We start from the raw sequence: 20,693 nt of genomic DNA, 5'->3' as shown, positions 1-20,693 counted from the left end.
AACATGATGAATTCTTTTAAAAACTACCAGTGGCTCTTTAAACTGACTGAAGCACAATGTGAGAGTAACCACATTTGATGATTAGATGGTTCAGTATTTCCTTAAGTTATCCTATTTGAGGTGAGGATGCTTAGGGATCATACAGAGGAAACACCAAGGTAGAAACAGTAGTAACCATTCAAAGTCATCACTGAGGGTAACCCTAAAATATTCAGGGAGGGGGACTAAAGAAGACAAGTACACTGAGAAATTATGTTTTTCTGAAATGAATGCCATATTACTTTCAGTTCACAAAGTAAAAAGTCCCGCTGATAATTTAATACAAATAAATATGCTGCCTTTCATAGTCATCTGTGTAAAGAGATCTCTGGAAAGAGATCTCATAATCCACCCTCTGTAAAAATGAACTTATTTGATGTCCAAACCAGTTCTCTTTTTTGCACATTATATTCTGTCTAGATGCTAGAATTTCCATGATGTCGGGAGAGAGCTCTATTTGGAGAGGGAACACATGTTTTAAGTATACTTGGGCTATGAAGTGTAAGGAAAAATATCACAGGCTACTTAAAATATTTTAACTGCCATCAAAACTGCAGTGTGGCATAGACCGAGCCACATTCGTTTCTTAACCCTTTATCATCTATCATTCAGATTCCTGTGTGGAAAGTCAGTTCATACCATGATTTGCCCCTGTATTTCTAAAATGTTCTCCCCCACCTAAGTTTTTTTTTTTTTAAATGTTCTTATTGAAGGATTTCATTATGGAATTTCACAGGGATTTATCATACAGGAATTAATTGTGTAAATGGTGAGACAAATTCTTTCATGGTCCGAAGCTCACCTATTGCCTGAGGCCTCTCTACACTCTCCCTCCCTAATGACACCTCTTCCTTTGCTGAAATCTCACTTATCTTTGTAGTTACGGAGTTTAAGGAACTTATTTATTCCATTTTATATTACAGTGATTTGTGGCACTTTCTAATTTTCCATGAATAGATTGTGAATTTCTGCTTCTATAGCAAATTTACCAAGCATATTCTCATTATAAATAATATTTCAACATTTCTAGTATAGACACTAAAAAAATAGTGGGAATCTTTCCTGCTCGGTACAGTATTTACACTTTCTTAATCAGACATCTATCTTTTAAAAAAAAAAATTTACTGATTTATTTGACAGAGAGAGAGCAGCAGCAGCAGCAGGAGTGGGAGAAGCAGGCTCCAGTGAGCAGGGAGCCTGGTGCAGGGTTCAATCCCAGGACCCTGGGATCATGACCTGAGCAGAAGGCTGATGTTTAACTGACTAAGCCACCCAGACACACCTTTTTTTTTTTTCTAAACTAACTGAAATCATTACACTTTTCCTTGATAATGTAGTAGGAGTATCAAAAATAATGTAAATTAATAAATTTTTATGGGTACCCCCTAAGAAATAAGAAAGTTTTTCTTTTCATAGTGGTAAAGGGGTGAGAACTATGTGTTTATAGTGGACGGGGAAAAATAGGATTAGCACACTACTGGGTATTTACCCTAAAGATACAAATGTAGTGATCTGAAGGGGCACGTGCACCCGAATGTTTATAGCAGCAATGTCCACAATAGCCAAACTGTGGAAAGAACCTAGATGTCCATCAACAGATGAATGGATAAAGAAGATGCGGTATATATATACAATGGAATACTATGCAACCATCAAAAGAAATGAAATCATGCCTTTTGCAATGACGTGGATGAAACTAGATGGTATTATGCTGAGCGAAATAAGTCAATCGGAGAAAGACAACTATCATATGATCTACCTGATATGAAGAATTTGAGAGGCAATGTGGGGAGCTTGGCGGGTAAGGAATGAAAAAAAAAAAGAAACAAGATGGGATTGGGAGGGAGAGAAACCATAAGAGACTCTTAATCTCACAAAACAAACTGGGGGTTGCTGGGGGTAGGAGGGTAGGGAGAGGGTGGTTGGGTTATGGACATTGGGGAGGGTATGTGCTATGGTGAGTGCTGTGAAGTGTGTAAGCCTGATGATTCACAGGCCTGTACCCCTGGGGCTAATAATACATTATATGTTAATAAAAAATAAAATAAAATAAAAATAGGATTAAATGAAGAGACTCCCAAGACAGCATTTGCAGAAGACTGCTTATCTGTTCATTTATCCATCCCAGAATTACTGACAGGGCATCTCTGTCACACCACATGAGTCTGACAGGATATTAGTGACTGAAGCTAGTTCATGAAGCTGTAGGCTCCACCTTCCAGGAACTCACACTTTAGTGAAGTCATAAAGACAACACAAGTAGTACAAGGACACTGGGGCTATCTCTGGCTGGGAGCACAGGGAAAAGAGTTCACAAAGCAGGTGCCGTTTGAACAGCATTTTGGTTTTAAGGTTTATGCTGCAGGTTTCAAGGCATTTGGGGGGCCTGACATCACAAAACCTGCTGCTGGTTTTCAGAAAAGGATCTGGGAAAGAAACTGCTCATCTAAGAGCAGTCTAGTGAGCAGATGAAGACCTCACTGGAGAATGAGAACCAGACGTGGAAGATATTTGTGAGGTAGAATCAATAAGACTTGATAGACTTAATAAAAAGATTGAGGAGAAGGAGTCCAAATGACATGCTGAGGCCTTTAACTTGGCAGACAGATGGTGACATTACAGGAAATCCTGATTATCACTAACACGTATTTATTGAGCACCTCCCACATACCAGACACTTTTCTAGGCCCAGAGAGCCTGTTTTTGTTCTAGTCAGGGAGGCAGATAGTAAACAAATGAGTAATCTGAGAATAAAGTTGATGGAAGAAATAAAACAGGTTTATGTGACAGTGACCAGGGGAAAGAGACACTTTAGCTGAGGCAGTCATGAAAAGTGACATTTGAAAGAAGACCTGAATGACCCTCCAGTAACAAAGGGAGAACAAATGCAAAGGCTGAGGTGGGAAGGAGCTTAACATGACCAAGGGACAGAACGGGAGGTGGAGTTGGGGCTTGGGGTGTGGGGAGAAAAGAGATGGGAGAGCATTTATTCTAGTTACTGTGGGCAACAGGCAGGTTTTCAGCCAGGGAGTGATGTGATCTGATTCATATTTCTGTCTCCTATGTGGAGAATGGATTTAAGGGAGAAGGATGGGGCTGAGGGTGGTGACTCGGTCTAGAGTTCTACCAGTGCCGGTGCTGAGAGGGGGTCAGATTCCAGATGTAGAGGAATCGGTGAAAGGGCTTAGGGACGGGCTCTATGTGGAATGTGAGGAAGAGAGGAGTCGGGACACCTGAGGCTAAACAACTATATACAACTCTATTCTAAACAACTGTATAGAAGGTGTGGTGCTGTTACAGAGAGATGGTGAAAACCTAAGCAGAGAGAACCTTCAGGGCGTTGGGGCTGGGAATCAAGCAGTCTTCTTCGGTTGTGTAAAGGCTGAACTGCCTGGAAGCTTGTCTGTGAAATGGCATGTGGGCAGTTGGGTACAGTCTAGAGGTCAGGGGAGAGGGCTCATGGAGATGTACTTGGGGAGTCCTTAGCCTCTTCACAGAACTTAAAACCATGAGACTGGATAAGATTCATCTCAACTGATCGTGACTGTATTCATCCATTCATTTAACAAACTTTTCAATGGCCTATTCTGTGCTAGGCTTTAGGGCTCCAGTGATGAACAAAATAGGACAGGTCCCTGACCTCTCTCTAGTTGTATGCAGCGGTACCCTCCCTGTGCTACAAGACGAATACAAGTAGGGGTGTGTCACCATGGAGAAAGTTCCAAAATTCATGGGTATCTCTTGTACCCTAATAATTAACGTTCCCCCCAAATCTTAAAAATGATTGTTTTAGTGATTAAATGATGCTAGTATGTTTCTATATAGTATGTGGAAGTATGTGAATTACATTTTGAAGCACCCACAAGGAAGAAATCATTTCTTACGCGGAAAAGAACAAATGTTCGAGACCTTCTACCGAATAATGTCAAGGAGTACACTTTGATGCTGGAAACAGGAATACAGTTCTGACTAGGTTATTTTCAAATCCTTCTCTATAGCTTCATATATTATCTATTTACTCCAACGTATTAGAAAATAGCCACTCAAAAACAGTTCAAATGTTTTAACTTAAGTGCTCTTTTCCTCTTTTTTCAACTGGAAGTTTCCATTTCCAGCATTAGGAAAAGCTTAGCCCTGACGAAACCACTCCCTCTACTGCCGCCTGACTTTCAGCAGATCACCTGCTTTCTTTGTCCTAGGCATCTGTCTACATAAGCAAGAGTGGAAGTTACTATTTATTCTAAGATGAATATATAATCATACTGACTTATTAGCTTCACCCCAAAAAGACTTCTGAGTTTCACTTACCTCCAAAGGTTGGCTGCCTTCGGCCTCTGAAGTTTTACCTTCTGCTGCCTTTCTTTGCTCACCTGCTGTATCTCCTGTGAAGCAAAAAAAAACCAAAAACACAACAAAACCTTTACCATACCCTTGAGGCCAAATTGTCTTCTGTTTATTTAAAATATCGTTTGTTCCTGTATGTTTCACATTATGGAAGCAACTACTATTTTCTTTGTTACAAAGTAAGTTAATTTCTAAGAATGATCATTTTATACAGGTTCCAGGAATCATATGTACATACACACACACACACACACACACACACAACTTCAACCCAGATGCTTTAATGGAGGTTTACCCTGAAAAAATTCTTATTTTGTAAATTGAGTCATATTTCAAGTTAACTAGGAAAGTTTAGGATTTAAGGAAGACAAGGAAAATTATTTTCAATTTAAAAGTCTTTATAATATGAATAACTCTCCTCCAAATTAGTTTTTTTTTTAACAAGGCTTACTCATTATAAGTGTTTACTTGTAGGTCTGTAGATTTGCCTCAGAGTAGATATGTATATTTGCATGTAATAGTTAACCAAACATCAAACAATCTTTACAGAAGGGGAGAACAATGAACAAATTCATAAATTAGCCTTTGGTTAATACTTTGACTCCTAAGACTAATGCCTAGGTAGGTTATATCACTAAATGAAGTTGGTAACCAGGCTGGTTCCAAGGACATAGGATGGGCACAAACATAGGTAAGTTTAAGCATAATTTAATTAATTAATGGCCCATTTTAATTTATTAACTATCACTAATGATCTGTGATTAACACATGGTTGGTAAAGAAACAATGAATCAGAGGTTGATTTAGTAATTTGTAAACTACACTTCCCGTAAAATTAAGCCAGCTCAGGAATGTCCACAACAGGGAAGATTACAAAATTCATGGATGATGACTTGGCCAACACCAAAGGGTAGGAATTTGTTAATAAGGAAGGCCATAAGTCCTGATTGGAGATAACAAAATATGCAAGTCCTGGCTGAGCTTAACTTTTTTTTTTTTTTTTTATGAAACACAGAAGTTTATCATACCATTGGCGATAATCAAGGAAGAGTCTCATTGAAATTTTAAGGAATTAAATAAACCTGTTAAATTCTAAAATCATTTAGAATTAAGGGGTGCCTTGGTGGCTCAGTTGGTTAAGGGTTTGACTCCTGCTTTTTTGGCTTGGGGCATGATCTCAGGGTTATAAGATTGAGCCCTGTGGCAGGCTCCTGGCCGGGTGTGGCTCCTGCTTAAGATTCTCTCTCCCCCTCTTCCTCTGACCCTCCCCTGCTCTCTCTCTAAAATAAATATATAAATCTTTAAAAAAAAAAAAATCTTTTTTTTTTTCCCATGGTTCACGTCAATGTCAGTTTATTGGGAACACAATGATGCGAAGGAGCATTGATTGGTGTTTTCCTTGTGAGAAGAGAGGACTGTTAGGAAATGGGCCAAGGGTGATGAGGGCTGAGAACTTCAGAGGCTGAAGCCAGATGTCTCGGGAGACAAGCCTCATTCCCACCACCATGACGGCAGAGTTCCTACGACGGCAGGGTGTTGGGGAAGGAAAGGGAGCTTGAGAAGGATGGCTCCACTCTGAACTGGCACTGAACAAGAACTCCTTTTGGTTAAGGCACTGAAACCCTTCTTGCCTCCCTCCACCCTCCTCAAAGGAAAGCTGACTCCGAAGACCACTGTTGGGTGAAAAGGAACCTGGGGCCATTTTGAAGGCAAGCACATCAATCAGTGCATTTCTGGCTTATAAGCTCTGTTCACAGCTATGTACAACATTCTTATCACTGGGCAAGACCTACCACATAATAGGTGTTCAAATACTAGCTGAATAAATAAGCGAACTTCTCTTTATACTTTCTATTCCATAAAACTGAGATTAAAGGGGCGCCTGGGTGGCTCAGTGGGTTGAAGCCTCTGCCTTCGGCTCAGGTCATGATCCCAGGGTCCTGGGATCGAGCCCCACATCGGGCTCTCTGCTCAGCGGGAAGCCTGCTTCCTCCTCTCTCTCTGCCTGCCTCTCTGCCTACTTGTGATCTCTCTCTGTCAAATAAATAAATAAAATCTTTAAAAAAAACAACACTGAGATTAAAATATTAAATGGTATGTAATAAAAGCTGCATTTGAGCATACAGTTGATGTCCTTCTAAAACATATTTGTTAAACTTAAAAGGCAACTATATTAAGTACCACTAAGGTGTATTTATTCTTGGGATCCATGATTGTGACATGAATTCTTACATTTTAAAAGCAGTTAATGATTATTTATAAGGAAAAAAAAAATCAAACCAAGGCAACAGCATCAGGAACTCTTAGGTTAGGTCTATAGAATAATGAAGTTGATAACTGTTCAAGTGAAAAACTTAAACACGAAACTACTCCTGTAACCTAGCATGTCAAACTATTTTGACTGATTTTGGAAGTGCTCGTTTAAACTGACCACTTATTGGCATATCTGGGAGAGCCCGCTTTTCAGAACTCTCTCTTCTCTCTGAAAGTGAGGGACAAGATGATCACCCCCAGCTTACAGCTGGCAAAACAGATGCCCAGAGAGTTTGGTTGGTTTGGCGAATGGCCTGAGGCCAGAGCAGCCAAAGGAGCCGAGGTAATGCAAGTCTCTATACCCTGAGGTCAGAGTGCCTTTAATGACTCACATGCCCAATGCTCACATCATAATACATGGTCATTTACTCAAGAGTTTTATCTTCTCAAGTGATTACTGCTCTGTCCCATAGCCTCACAAACACTGTACTTGGCTAAAATCGTTCAACACCAAGTCAGCGCTTACTTTGCCATTTTCTGACTTCAAGCTGTGTGTCTGTATGAAGCTTTCTCCATTTCTCCCTATTGCTTGAATAACCAGAAAGGTTATCAGCTGGTGTTCCTGACATCACACAACACATCTGCCTGGAAGCGATTGTAGAGTCACTATTTACTGAAATGCCATGTCTGGTGATGACTCAGATAGGACAATAACTGATTACAAGGAAAAATGCCATCTGCGAGATTATTCTCTATAAACAAAGGCACAAAATGAAAACTGCACAAATCACAAACAGAAAAGAACAGGTCACAATCAAATATAATTTTTGAAGGTTTTTTTTCTTCCCACCAAAGAATTATTTTATCATGAGAAACATCAGTTACTTCCTCCAGTTTTTTATAATCCACACAAAAGTTAGATACTTCAACAATACAGCACATGTGACAAATGTGAAATAAGGTACTTTAGTTCTCAAAATGATCATTAACTCTGATTTGTATACTGGACAGATTAAGAATTCTCATTTGCGAATCAGCTGTTTAAAAAGGAGAATAGAACCCCCAGGGGCAGAGGCACTCAGTGACTTGCCCCAAGTCTCCCAGGTAGAAGGCAGTCACAGTGGGAGCACAACCTAGTCTTCTGACATCTCTATGGACTCTCTGGTCTGGTGGAAGGTTTCAGTGGATGTGGGCTAAGGTGGTGGAATCAAGTCTGAGTTAGAGAATGGTGAAGAGAAGGGGCCAAGGATCCAAAAGGGAGCTCTGAACGTGGGATCTTGTGTTGGTCCAACCCTCCCGGCACCTACAACTTCTCTGGACTCCTCTTTTCTTCCATAAGCCCCACAGATTATCTGTTCTCTTCCCTTTCCACTGATGATGCCAAATACTTCTGACCAGAGCAAGCCTCTGTCCTTCCTTCCCATTCTTTCAAAGAAAAGATGGGAAGGAAGTCCCCTTGATACTTTTCCAGAAGTTTGTAAGGCTAGAAACAATTTCACAAAAGGCAACAACCCCATTACATTATAACCATGCAATTTTCTTGGTTTAAAAATGAAGTTTTTATTTAGAGTAAATGATAAAGGCTACATATACAGACTAAGGAAGCTCTTTTGGAACCTAAAGAGCTGAAGTAAAAGTCCTCTATATTTTAGATTAGGGATTGGTAAGTTTTTCCAATATAGTGCTAGATAGCTAATATTTTAGACTTCATGGGCCCTTCAGTTTCTGTCACAAAATTCTCAATTCTACCTTTGTGGCTGAGAACAGTCACAAACAATAAAAAAAAAAAATGAATGTGAACTTGTGTTCCAGTAACATTTATTTATAAAAACACGTTTCAGGCTGTAGTTTCCAGATTCCTGTTTATTTATTTTTATTTTTATTTTTTTTACTAAATAATCACTATGCCCAGTGTGGGGCTCAAACTCATGACTCTGAGATCAAGAGTTGCATGCTCTACTGACTAAGCCAGTCAGGTGCCCCTTCTGATCCCTGTTCTAGAGACTATATGTATTCTGCCTTTTCTAGGATAAAAGGCTGAATTATATTTGAGTATTTGAGGATATAAGCAAGGATGGTCATTAGGGTATCATTATGATCCTAATCTACTGGGTGAATTGGGTCAAGGGCAGAGAGGAATGGTGGTGAAGATGAGCACTCAGTGTAAGAGATAGAGAAAAGGAGAGAAATCCTTAGCGATGGGAAAGGAACCCCAATGCCTATTTGGGTTACCCAGAGGAGAATTTTTGGCAGGAGAGGGGGTGAGGGAATGCCCTCACTCCTTAGGCCTCCTTCAGTGTGGAGAAGTTCTACTAACACTAACCCCAGGCCTCTCTCTCTTCCCTAATCCATGGCTTTGTAATTTAGGGGGCCTTGCACATGTGGTTTCACCCCTACTTCTTCCCCTTCTCTTGAGAATGGGAGGACCACAGACAGCACGTGGCTCTGTCTGCTCTGACCCTCCATAGGGACCTCCTCCCACTCTGAAAACCTGCCCCAGCCCAGCATTTTCTGTAACTAGATGAAGCTCAATCTAATTCTGGGATTCAGAAATACATTTGGTCCTTGATGGAAGCCACATTCTTCAGCACCAGCTTAATAGGCAGTAAAAATGAGAATCTGGTCTCTATTTGGTTGTTTTTTTTTCCCCCTAATTGATTAGATCTTATCTGGAGAAGAGGAGTGTTACTATTGGAAGGCCCTAGGGCCTAACTGGACTGGGAATGGGCTGATATGGACAGGTGTGGAGCCCACCTAAATATGAAAAGCTGTGAATACAGAAAACAGTTTTATTTCCTTTAACTAGAGAAGAATTACATAGAACTGAATATCTCAGAATGCAGTCTACAAAACACTAGTTTTGAGGGGTTCATGTGGAAAAAAGATGTCTATGGTCAAAAGTATGAGAAAAGTCTGCAGAATGTGTTTCCTTCCAGTTGATTTCCAACTCACTTAAACATGTGAAAGGCTCTGAGAAATTCTTCAGTAAAGAAACTTTAGGGGTGCCTGCTTGGGTGGGTCAGTTGCTTAAGCATAAGACTCTTGATTTTAGCTCAGGCCATGATCTCAGGGTGGTAAGATCAAGCCCTGCATTGGGTTCCATGGTGGGTGTGGAGCCTTGCTTGGGATTCTGTCTCTCTCTCTCTCTCTCCTTCTGCCCCTCCCTGTCCTCTCTTAGGAAAGAAAGGAAGGGAGGAAGGAAAAACTTTAAAACCCCTTTTCACAATATATTTGACTATGGAGCATTTTATTCACCTGATATTCATTAAACATCTTCCAGAAGTTTATGAACACCTCTGGAAATGAACAGAAATGCTGATAGAATGTTTCTTATATGTTTATTTTATTTATTTATTTATTTATTTATTTATTTATAAATATTTATTATATTTATAATGTTTATTATAAAATATATCATTCTTACTTGATTCTTCAGAAGACCCTCAAAATTGTCCCATTTGTTATTCAGCTTTCAAACATTCATTTTCCACGGTGCTAATCTACACTTATTTTCTTTTAGCTATCTTTTCACAACTCCCTGTCAATTCACTCAATTGCATTTGGGGCAGACTAGCAGTATGTGACTACATTCTACACATAATTCTGATTCCAGAACAGGTGATAATCCATGGAGGAGAACAGGGGAGCCAGCACCTTGAAGACCAGTGATCAGAAATATCTCCCCCACATATTCCACAAATTAGAGATTCATTAGGGTTAATGAGCTCCTCTTTTAAAATGCAAATACCCTCTGGGAGTGTTTGCTTATTAGTCATTCACCAAGTGAAGTAGTGGAAAGAACAGTGGAATGGCCAGTCCATTAACTCCTTTTCATTCTTTAGTCACACACTCATTATACAAGGCAGCCTGGCACTGTGGCAAGGGAATGGCTCTGGAATCTGACAGAACTCGGCTCAAATCCTTTACCAAATCCATGACCTTGGGCAAGGTACTTAACTTCTCAGAGCCTCAATTTCTTCATCAGAAAAATGGGAATAATGAGACATAATGAGGCTGCTATGAAGACTGAATGAGAAAACATGTTAAATGCTAACGGCGGGGAAGAAGGGGATGGAGTTGGGGCAAGATAAAGGTTTCATCCTCAGTGCTGGTTTCATCCGCCCTCCTGCCCTTGTCACCGGGCTGTTGTTGCCTGTACCCTCCCAAAGGAGAGAGGACAGGAGAAGCCCTCGTGTGTCATCTCATTTAGTGCTCTTGGCAGTGTTGTGAGGAAGGCTTTATTTTATCCACGTAAGAACGGCAGGCCTGCTGTTGGAGTCCAAGTCCGCCGACAATGCCAAATCATTACATAATCTCACGCTGCTTCTCATTACTTATCAAAACTTGAGTTATCCAACTCAGCTTAATACACTTTACATTGGGGTCTCTTCCAGTTCTGATTAGTTTTCCCTTCCACAGTTTCCCATACTATCCATTTTACTCCCCGTTTTCCACTGTAATGAAGAAAGGAAGAAGAGACAAAAAGCAAAAGTACTAATTGCTGAAGACATGTCCTGCCCAGGAGCCCACTGCTGTCAGGTCAGGATTCTGAAGACAATTGTTATAACCCCATGAGAAAATGAGCCAAGAGGAACAGCTAAGCCATGGAGGGAGGAATGAAGTTAGCAAACAAAAATGGGAAAAGGTTCAAGCTGACTCGGGATGAAAGAAAAACAAATTAAAATGACACCAAGACTATCTTAAATTAATACCCCCAAAATTATTACGCCCAGATTCACTAAGGATGGACTACAACTAACACAATGGCATCGTTCTGACAATGAGGTGAACTTACTTGATAGACATCTGTTGATTTGACTGCGGTGGGTATGGTGAGGGGGGTGGAGAAGGAAGTTCTATATACACACTTACCAAGGGCTTATAAAAAGGAATTATAAATGAATGTTAAAATATGAAAAAAAATCTACTTTTTATATTAGTGTGGATCTTAACTTTAATACATATTGATATACAACTTTTAGGTAGGCATCATGTTAGATTTTAATTTTCTGACTGCTGTTAAAATTGCACAGCTAAAATCCTGCTTACTCCTTTAAAAGCTTAGGGGCTGTGGAGGGAGACAAACTGTAAGAGACTCTTAATCTCAGGAAACAAACTGAGGGTTGCCGGGGGAGGGATAGGGTGGCTGGGTGATGGACATTGAGGAGGTGTGTGCTATGGTGAGTGCTGTGAATTGTGTAAGACTGATGATTCACCGACCTGTACCCCTGAAACAAATAATACATTATTATGTTTAAAAAAAAAAAAAAAGAAAAGAAAAGAAAAAGCGTAGGGGCACATGAACAGTGAAAACACATTTACTCAGGAAAGTAGGAATATCAGCAAATCCAAATGAGGTCAGACCCACTGATCAGTCCTACTGGCCTGCTCTTAATTAACTTGTTGTCGAAGTCCACTGATGTCTTTAGGTCTGAGTCTTGTTACTTTGTACCTCGGGGTAATAATTTTTCTGGAAGATCTTAAAGCAACCAAAAACATCCATTCAGCTTTAACATTATGAGCTTCAACACTTTAAACCTAGGCATTCTTACTTTTGGACTGGAAGACGAGAAACACAAAAGACCCCCCCAAGATTAATTTTGTACACTATTGCATCACGCTGTACAAATCTTCTTCAAAGGATTTTTGTTACTATCTGTCCTAAATCAGAGTAAACTTATATACTGTGAGAGTACATTCGGCTCACCATTCCTGACTCTGGATCCCAAAATGCTGGGGAAAGAAAGCTCTGTAAAGGGCCGCTCTGAGCCTCCACGGACAACAGCTTCTATAGGCTCTGTGAAAACAAACAGCACTGACACAAAAAGGATTTTCAGTGTGTATGGCTTGAAGCCAAACTTTGTAAAGAGAAAAGAGTAGGCTCACGCTCCGGGTTATCTGGTATCCTGAGACACAGACTCAAACGTGCTGCCTGTTGTGGGTAAAATGATGGCATCGACCTATCACTAATAACGCAGCCTCGGTGGGAGAGATATGGACATCACATCACTCACCATTGGGAGTGTCGTCTACTTTCCAACCAACAGAATAAACTTGTGAAGTTACTGGTTGGTGTCAAGAGTTCTCCTCAGTCAGTTTTCAACATAGAAAAACAAGTGATCCTCTGAAATCAAAAGGGTATTTCAAACATAGCATCGGTTGGTCCAATCAGAGATATTAGGTACATAAGCTTCTCAAGCACTTGAACCAGAGTTTAGACTGATTAAAAAAAAAGGGGGGGGGGTTAGTGTAGTAGAAAACTGAAAAGAAAATCTCTAGCAGAAATGAGCACAGTATATGAAATATATTATAAGCTTCAAGTTAAGTTTCATTCATTCAAGAAATTTATGTTAAACACCTACTATGTACCACATATAATGCTGGGCACCACGTAAACTGGCGCAATCCTATCCCCACCCTTGCATCATTTACATCTTCCTAGAAGGGATTTCAACTGAGCAAAAGTCAGTCACAAAAACTGGCTGTAGAAATGAGCCAAAACCTAAAAATTATGAGAGTACCCAATCACTTAAGGAATAGAAATTTGTAGGGAGCACTCTATGAAAAGGTGGCCAGCGATGACAAAACCAAACTTCTTTACCACAGCTTTGCCTCCACTCCACCCACAGCTCCTTTCAATTTTTTTTAAGTATGTCATTAGTATTATTTAATGGCGGTCAAATATTAAACATGCTCTTGCGCCACCCAGACGTTTGAAGAGAGTATTTCTGAAAACACATCAACATTATTTGAAGAAAAGTTGATATTTAAAAAAAAATGAATCCCCTGCAAATCACAGATCACAATCAGAAGCAAAGCCACACACAGCAGATATGATAGGGGGTGCGATCTGATAACTTGAAGACAAAGAGTTTGATTTCAAAATGCTGAAGAACCTGGTTGGTTTTACTGAAGATGTCACACTTGTCGTTTGGTCATACGGCATAAATGTGTAAAAGTACCGTCCCGAGGGCTGCAATACACTGTGTCATATTTAAAATGTTCACTTAAGAAAAAGACAAGTGGTCTCTTTAAGAATTCAGGTAAACCTAGACATCACAAGGCCGAGGGAGGAAGCCCTAACCTGTTCACTGGCCCCAGACTGAAGCAGACAGACAGCAACAGTGAATTGCCACTTAGTATACTGAGGAAGAAAATACCTTGAATAAAAAAGGACCCAGATCAAAGTTTAAGGTTGCAAACTCAGGCCTGGCCATCCTTTGTTACATTTATAAAACTTTTAGCTGGGCTACAATATATAGACAGAGAGGGCAAGAAAGTGTGTCATGGGATAGCCTGGGATGATCGTGCGCCAAAGGAAGGCAGGGGCTGAAAGTGGTGGGGAGCAGAGCCTTCAAATGCAGAAACAGAGGAAAATTCTGAGACCTTTCCCTGCCACTGGGGCAGTACATCTCACATTTCAGTGTGTGTGAGAATCACCAGGAGTGCAAATTCCCGAGTCTGACAAGACTTTCAGTCTTGTGAACTCTGGTGAAGCACCTCAAAACTTTTAACAAGGATTCCATGAGATTCTAATGCAGCTGATTCATGAACAACACTTTGAAAAACACCGAAGACGACTTAGATAACCTCACATGGCTGGCAGATTACCATCTGCCTAATTTCTGGAATGACTGCCTCCTTTTCCTCCCTCTTTCCTTTCCTCCCACATTGTTTAAATAGTTAAGAGTCCCTATCTCTGTGTTAAGGTTGGGGCTCAATAAGGTAAGTTCCTCAAAGAACTGAAAGCAGGGTCTTGAAGAAATATCTGTATGTCCATGTTCAGAACAACAGCATTCACACACCAGAGCCAAAAGGTGGAAGCAACCCAAGTGTCCATCAACAGATGAACTGATCAGCAAAATGTGACACATGCAAACACTGGAACATTACTGAGCCTTAAAAGGAAGGGAATTCTGATGCACGCTACAACATGAGTGAACCTTGGAGACATTATGCTAAGTGAGTTAAGTCAGTCCTAGAAAGACAAATACTTTCTGATTCCATTTAAATGAGGTGCCTAGAATAATCAAATTCATAGAGACAGAAAGTAGAATGGAGGCTGCCAGGGCAGGAGGGAGGGGGGAATGGAAAGATGTTCAATTGGTACTTAGATTCTGAGTTTTGAAAAGCAGGGTTTATGCGTCCTTTACCACAATTAGTTATAAAACATTAAATTTTTTAAATTAATATATAATGTATTATTTGCCCCAGGGGTACAGGTCTGTGAATCATCAGGCTTACACACTTCATAGCACTCACCATAGCACATACCCTCCCCAATGTCTATAACCCAACCACCCTCTCCATACCCCCCTCCCCCCATAAAACATTTTTAAAAGATTAATTTATTTTAGAGAGTGACAGAGAAAGAGAGAGCACAAGCTGGGGGAAGGGATGGAGAGAGAGAGGGACAGAAGGTCAAACAGACTCCCCTCTGAGCAAGGAGACTAATGTGGGGCTCCATCTCATGACCATGAGATCATGACCTGAGCTGAAAAGAAGAGTCGGATGCTCAACTGACTGAGCCACCCAGGCTCCCAAATATAAACTATTTTTAAAATAAGATGGTCATCCTTTATTTAGAACAATAAAATGGTGGAAGCTAAAGTAGGTCTACTATTGGCTAATACTGTATTTTACAGTTTATTTTAGTTTCATTATAAGTGTTTTCATATACATTAGTATTTATGTCATCTTCTTGTTCTTTTAATAAATACACATATTTAAAGGAAAAAGGAAAAATCATGTGAAGGAAATTGTGTGTTTTCTGTCCCTCTGCCCCAGAACTGGTTATGGTTCCATAAGGAGCCGGGCTATAAGAAATAGTCTGACCAGCTGCCCAGTTACAATGCATTGCTTTAAAAAAAAAATTAAGAACCAATGTTAGGGGAGCACACTTTGGCTACTCTGTACAAGTACAATAAGATCATTTCTGTTGACATGTATCTGCAAGCTTGTATGTCCTTACATCACCAGGAAACACGGTGGTAGTGATAGTAAATATCAATATACTAATAAATCTCAAATGCTGGTTATAAAAATGGAAATTCTGGAATAACTTGAATCAAGAAATGTAAGCTATAAAGCACTGGCTAAACACATGAAACAATGATAGAGTACGCAACTTCACAGTTAATATGCATATCCTTTAATGATCCGAAGCAAAATACCTCAACTTCCTTTAGGGAAGAGGCATTTTTCAATCACCTTAAACCATGATGTCACTAGGATGAGAAGGGGGGTTGCAGACAATGGAATCCAGGTGTTTAGGGGAAGAGATTCAATATCAGCAAATCCCCTCTAACATGCCCACTGCTGGCCTGTGCTTTTCGACAGAAATCCCACTTTGGGATTGATGGAGTTAATGGAAGGAAAAAAGAGTAACAGGGTAGAAGGCAGAGGACAAATCAGACTTTAAGAGCCTGCCACTGGCTCCAAGGCTAAATCCTAGTCTAAGAACTGGGAACAAGGACCTCCAGAGCTCCAAAATAGGTTGACAGCACAAAACCAGCATGGCCAAAAGGCAAAAACCCATTAAGAAGGAAGAAGCACCAGGGGCGCCTGGGTGGCTCAGCGGGTTAAGCCGCTGCCTTCGGCTCGGGTCATGATCTCGGGGTCCTGGGATCGAGCCCCACGTCGGGCTCTCTGCTCAGCGGGGAGCCTGCTTCCTCCTCTCTCTCTGCCTGCCTCTCTGCCTGCTTGTGATCTCTGTCAAATAAATAAATTAAAAAAAAAAAAAAAGAAGGAAGAAGCACTATGATGGTGAGCCATGGACTTGGCTGAACAGTAGGAGAATTTGCTTCATTACAGCACAAAAAGTGACGATGAGAAGAGCAAGAACCATTCTGTGCCTGAGATGTTCCTCAATCCAGACCTCAACCAGTTAATATGTATCCAGTCTTCACATCTCAGCTTCAGCCTCCCAAACCCTGCCCCTTCCCTGCTCCCACGTGTTCTTCTTCTTCTCTAAAGCACTTCCCACAGTTGCAGTCATTTAATTGTACATACTCTCTTGTTTAATTAGCTGTTGTTCCCACTAGACTGTTCCACCAAGGCAGTGATGTGTTTATTTTATTGGCCACAATATTCGCGGCATCTAGTACAGTGGCTGGTACCAAGTATGCACATGGCAGACCCTTACATAATGGCTGTTTTCTTTTTCTTTTCTTTTTTTTTTTAAGATTTTATTTATTTATTTGACAGAGAGATCACAAGTAGCAGAGAGGCAGGCGGGTGTGGGGGGGAAGCAGGTTCCCTGTTGAGCAGAGAGCCCGATGTGGGGCTCGATCCCAGTACCCTGAGACCATGACCTGAGCTGAAGGCAGAGGTTTAATCCACCGAGCCACCCAGGTGCCCCATAATGGCTGTTTTCTGACCGATGCATCAGTGCCAACATGGCACTGACAAAAGGCCAGTGGCAGATAGCCTGAGACAAATACATTTCTGATGAAACTATGGAACAAATAAAGGAAGCTGAAGAGGATGCACCAGGACTGGTAAAAAGAAAGTTTATTCATAGCAGTGAGAACTGGGCGAAAGGTAGAACAAAAGGCTTAAGCAGAGATCAATACGCACAGCTCTAATGTAAAGTTTGGACAGGACTTCAGCAATAAGGAAGGATGAGGTAGACCAGCTGTAAAATACTTGGAAACACTTCCCAGCAGTTTGTTAAGGGTAGAACAAGAAGGACAAAGAGTCAATAGTGACTTTGAAACCAGAGAAGAGGTTTTATTGGGTTCTGTGTAGTTACAGTGAGTTTGAGATAATGGCATGAAATAGAAGTGGTAGCTGGGATGCCAAAAGAATTCTGATAAAATATTTTTATTTATCTTAGTGTACTTAATGCTTTTTAAGTTTTCCCACTGATGTGTATTTAGCAAATTTTAAAATACTTTAAGGAAAAAAAAGTCCTCCCCAAAATTAAAACAAAAACATAGTGTCACATTAGAATACACACTAACATTTTTGTGGCACAAAATGTCTCTCAAAACGGTTGTAATGTTAAAAAAAACCTACAGGTCTTTCAGTTTGTAAAGAAGAAATCACTTGTTTCAAGACCAGTTCAACAGTAAAACCATCTGCCATTTTAAAGTTACGAAAACTGCATATGGTTTATGTGCTTTAAACTTACATTTCTAATTTATTACTACCTAATTCCATAGTATTGCTCAGTTTCATAAATCTGATATTCTTGAAATCAGAGTTCGTTTATTAAGTACTCACTATATATTTATATCTTCATGACTCAGTGATTTCAAATAAATTCAGTAGTCTTTTAGGGGCGGGTTTAGCGAAATTAGGATTCATCTGGACATGCGCCTAATTGCAACACATTAAAAAAAAGGTCCAATTTCAAAGAGCTTCCCTTTTTTCTTTAAGGCTTAAAGGACTAGGACAGAAACTGGAACATATTAACCAACCAGCTCTGTTATGCAAAGCCATCCCAGAGTAGTTGCTTCATTCCAATCAATTTGTCTCAATCAAATTCCTTCTCTTCTCCCACTCACCTACCCTATCCGCCTCCAGACTTTTTAAAAGCAAACCTCCCTCCTGAGACTATCAGATTCTCTCTCTTCACCAGACATCAGCCCTCATGAGAGGCAAGGGTCCTGGAAACCAGAGCACGGGGCAATCCCAATTGAAGAGGAAGAGCACGAAGTAGCTCCCCACCAAGGCTTCCTGAGGAGGAAATTACGGAATGCTTCTCTCTACAGTGCCAACTGGTCTGTAGGCCATGCGTCTACTTATGCATGACAGGGCAAAAGACATCAGAAAGGAAACCATAAAGAATAGGATTTCTTAAGCCTGATTCCAGGATATAGCAAATAGTGGACTTAGAAGTTCGTCAGACAGGGAGGCCGTATATCGAGTAGGATAAAGAGCTGGAGAACTTGGGTTGGTTTAGGCTGAGTTCTCAAAACAGTAAATGGACCCATATTCAAACATCAGTAGACAGCAGAAACGTTCTATGGTCTGAATGTGTCCCCTGAAAATTCATATTTTGAAATCCTAACCCCCAAAGATGATGATACTAGGAGGTGGGGACTTTGGGAGGTGCTTGGGTCACAATGGTAGAGCCCTCAGGAATGGGGTTAGTGGCTTATACAAGTACCTTATACAAGAGATCTTACACATATAAGTATACATATAAGTGCCTTATACAAGAGACCCCACAGAGGTCCCTAGCCCCTTTCACCATGTGAGCACAGGGTGAGCAGACACCTGCTCTGAACCAGGGAGAGGGCCCTCACCAGAAAGTGACGGTGCTGGCTGGTGCCTTGATCTTGGACACTCTAGCCTTCAGTATCCTGACCAGTAAACTTCTGTTGTTTACAAACTACCCAATCTGGTATTTTGTTATAGCAGTTCGAAGGAACTAAGACACATTCCTAGGTTAAAATACATAAATTAGTTGGGACATATCTGTCATTTCTGATTATCCAAATATCTGTTTCCCTATCAGACTGAGGAGCTAGTATTTTTATTTCCCAATACCTATGGGCAGAACACTTTTTTTTTTTTTTAAGTCAGTCAGCCAGCCTAGCTATCCATCAACCTATCCATCCATCCATGCCTTTCTTCATCCTTCTCTCCCCTCCTGAGGAGTTGAGTCCCAACAAGTAGGCAGTGGCAGGACTTCACGACCCAACTAAGGAGGGGAAGATATGGGGGAGGTGGTGGGAGCAATGGTCTGGTTTAGGCTACTGGAATACAAGCAGGGTGAAGATGGGCCTGGTTCATCTCATTGTGCCAGAGAGTGCTCCAAGAGTGAGGAGGATGGTTTGAAGGGGCCCCCTAGGGGTGCCTGGGTGGCTCAATCGGTTACGCATCTGCCTTCTTCTCAGGTCATGATCCCAGGGTCCTGGAATTGAGCCCTACATCAAGCCTCACATCAGGCTCCTTGCTCCGTGGGGAGCCTGCTTCTCCCTCTTCCTGCCTCTCCCCTTGCTTGGGCCCTCTATTACTCTCTCTGTCAAATAGGTAAGTAAAATCTTTGGGAAAAAAAAAAAAAAAGGAAATTAAGGAGCTCCCTCTGGGCAAGTCTGGGACATTTTAAATATCAAAATGAATAATGGTAATAACAGATTGCAATCCATTAAAAATATCCATAAATGATAAAATAATTTTTAATATCCATGCACCCATGCTAACATAAATAAAAGTGAATAAATAAAAAAGAAAAGAAGGGAGCCTTTCCTTGCAGTGGAATGTCAACTGATGAATGCAGACGGAACCAAGGAATTTGGCAACTATCAGAGTAATAATTAATTCAGCCAAGAAGCATAGATAGATGCTAGAACTAGTTGGTGGAAGATTGATAAGAAACAAAATGTTACATAGTCCAAAACCACCATCCACCACATACTGATCATAAAGAGAGAATGAGTAATTTTACAGTAGAGAAATCTGGTAGACATGGCTTTAAGTAAGTGATCACAGTTAATAATCTCCAGTAATGTAACAAATAGGAATTATGCACTCCCATATCAGATGCAATGAGAAGAACATGTAGCTTCTGTGATATTCCTAATAAAGATACACCACCTAAATCTAATTTCAGGGACATATAGCAGACAAACTCAAACTGAGAGATATCTGTCAAAAAATAACTTGTCTGTAGTCTTCAAAAATATCTAGATATTGAAAAGTCAAGGACAGACGGAGGAACTATTTCAGACTAAAGGAAACTAAACAGACAGGATAATATGCGATTCTGAACAGGATCCTTCCGCTACAAAGTGCATAATTTGAACAAAATATAAATAGGGATCTATGACTCTGATGGCTAATTTCTTGATTTTGATGACTAATGTAGGAGATACCCCTGCTCTTAGCAACTACATGCGAAGGTATTTAGAAGTGATGACACATCACGTTGCTAATTTACTCTCAAATGATAAGACAAAAAGCTGTTCTGCAGGGGTGCCTGGGTGGCTCAGTGGGTTAAAGCCTCTGCCTTCAGCTCAGGTCATGATCCCAGGGTCCTGGGATCGAGCCCCGCATTGGGCTCTCTGCTCAGCAGGGAGCCTGCTTCCCTTCCTCTCTCTCTCTGC

General features: G+C 40.7%; 1 protein-coding gene across 2 annotated transcripts in view; it reads right to left on the bottom strand.

Annotated features, from left to right (window-relative positions):
• The window catches only part of UMAD1 (UBAP1-MVB12-associated (UMA) domain containing 1), a 221,059-nt gene that overhangs the window by 69,128 nt on the left and 131,238 nt on the right, over positions 1 to 20,693 (bottom strand). For both annotated transcript variants that reach the window (XM_047694838.1, XM_047694837.1), the window contains exon 3: positions 4,348 to 4,421. In XM_047694838.1, coding sequence (XP_047550794.1) covers positions 4,348 to 4,421 — 74 coding nt within the window. The remainder of the gene's footprint in view (positions 1 to 4,347; positions 4,422 to 20,693) is intronic.

The sequence above is a fragment of the Lutra lutra genome, chromosome 11 (genome assembly GCF_902655055.1).
Source record: "Lutra lutra chromosome 11, mLutLut1.2, whole genome shotgun sequence".
Classification (NCBI taxonomy): Eukaryota; Metazoa; Chordata; class Mammalia; order Carnivora; family Mustelidae; genus Lutra; species Lutra lutra.
The sequence above is the reverse complement of the archived record's forward strand: the minus strand, read 5'-3'. Positions and strand labels throughout refer to the sequence as shown.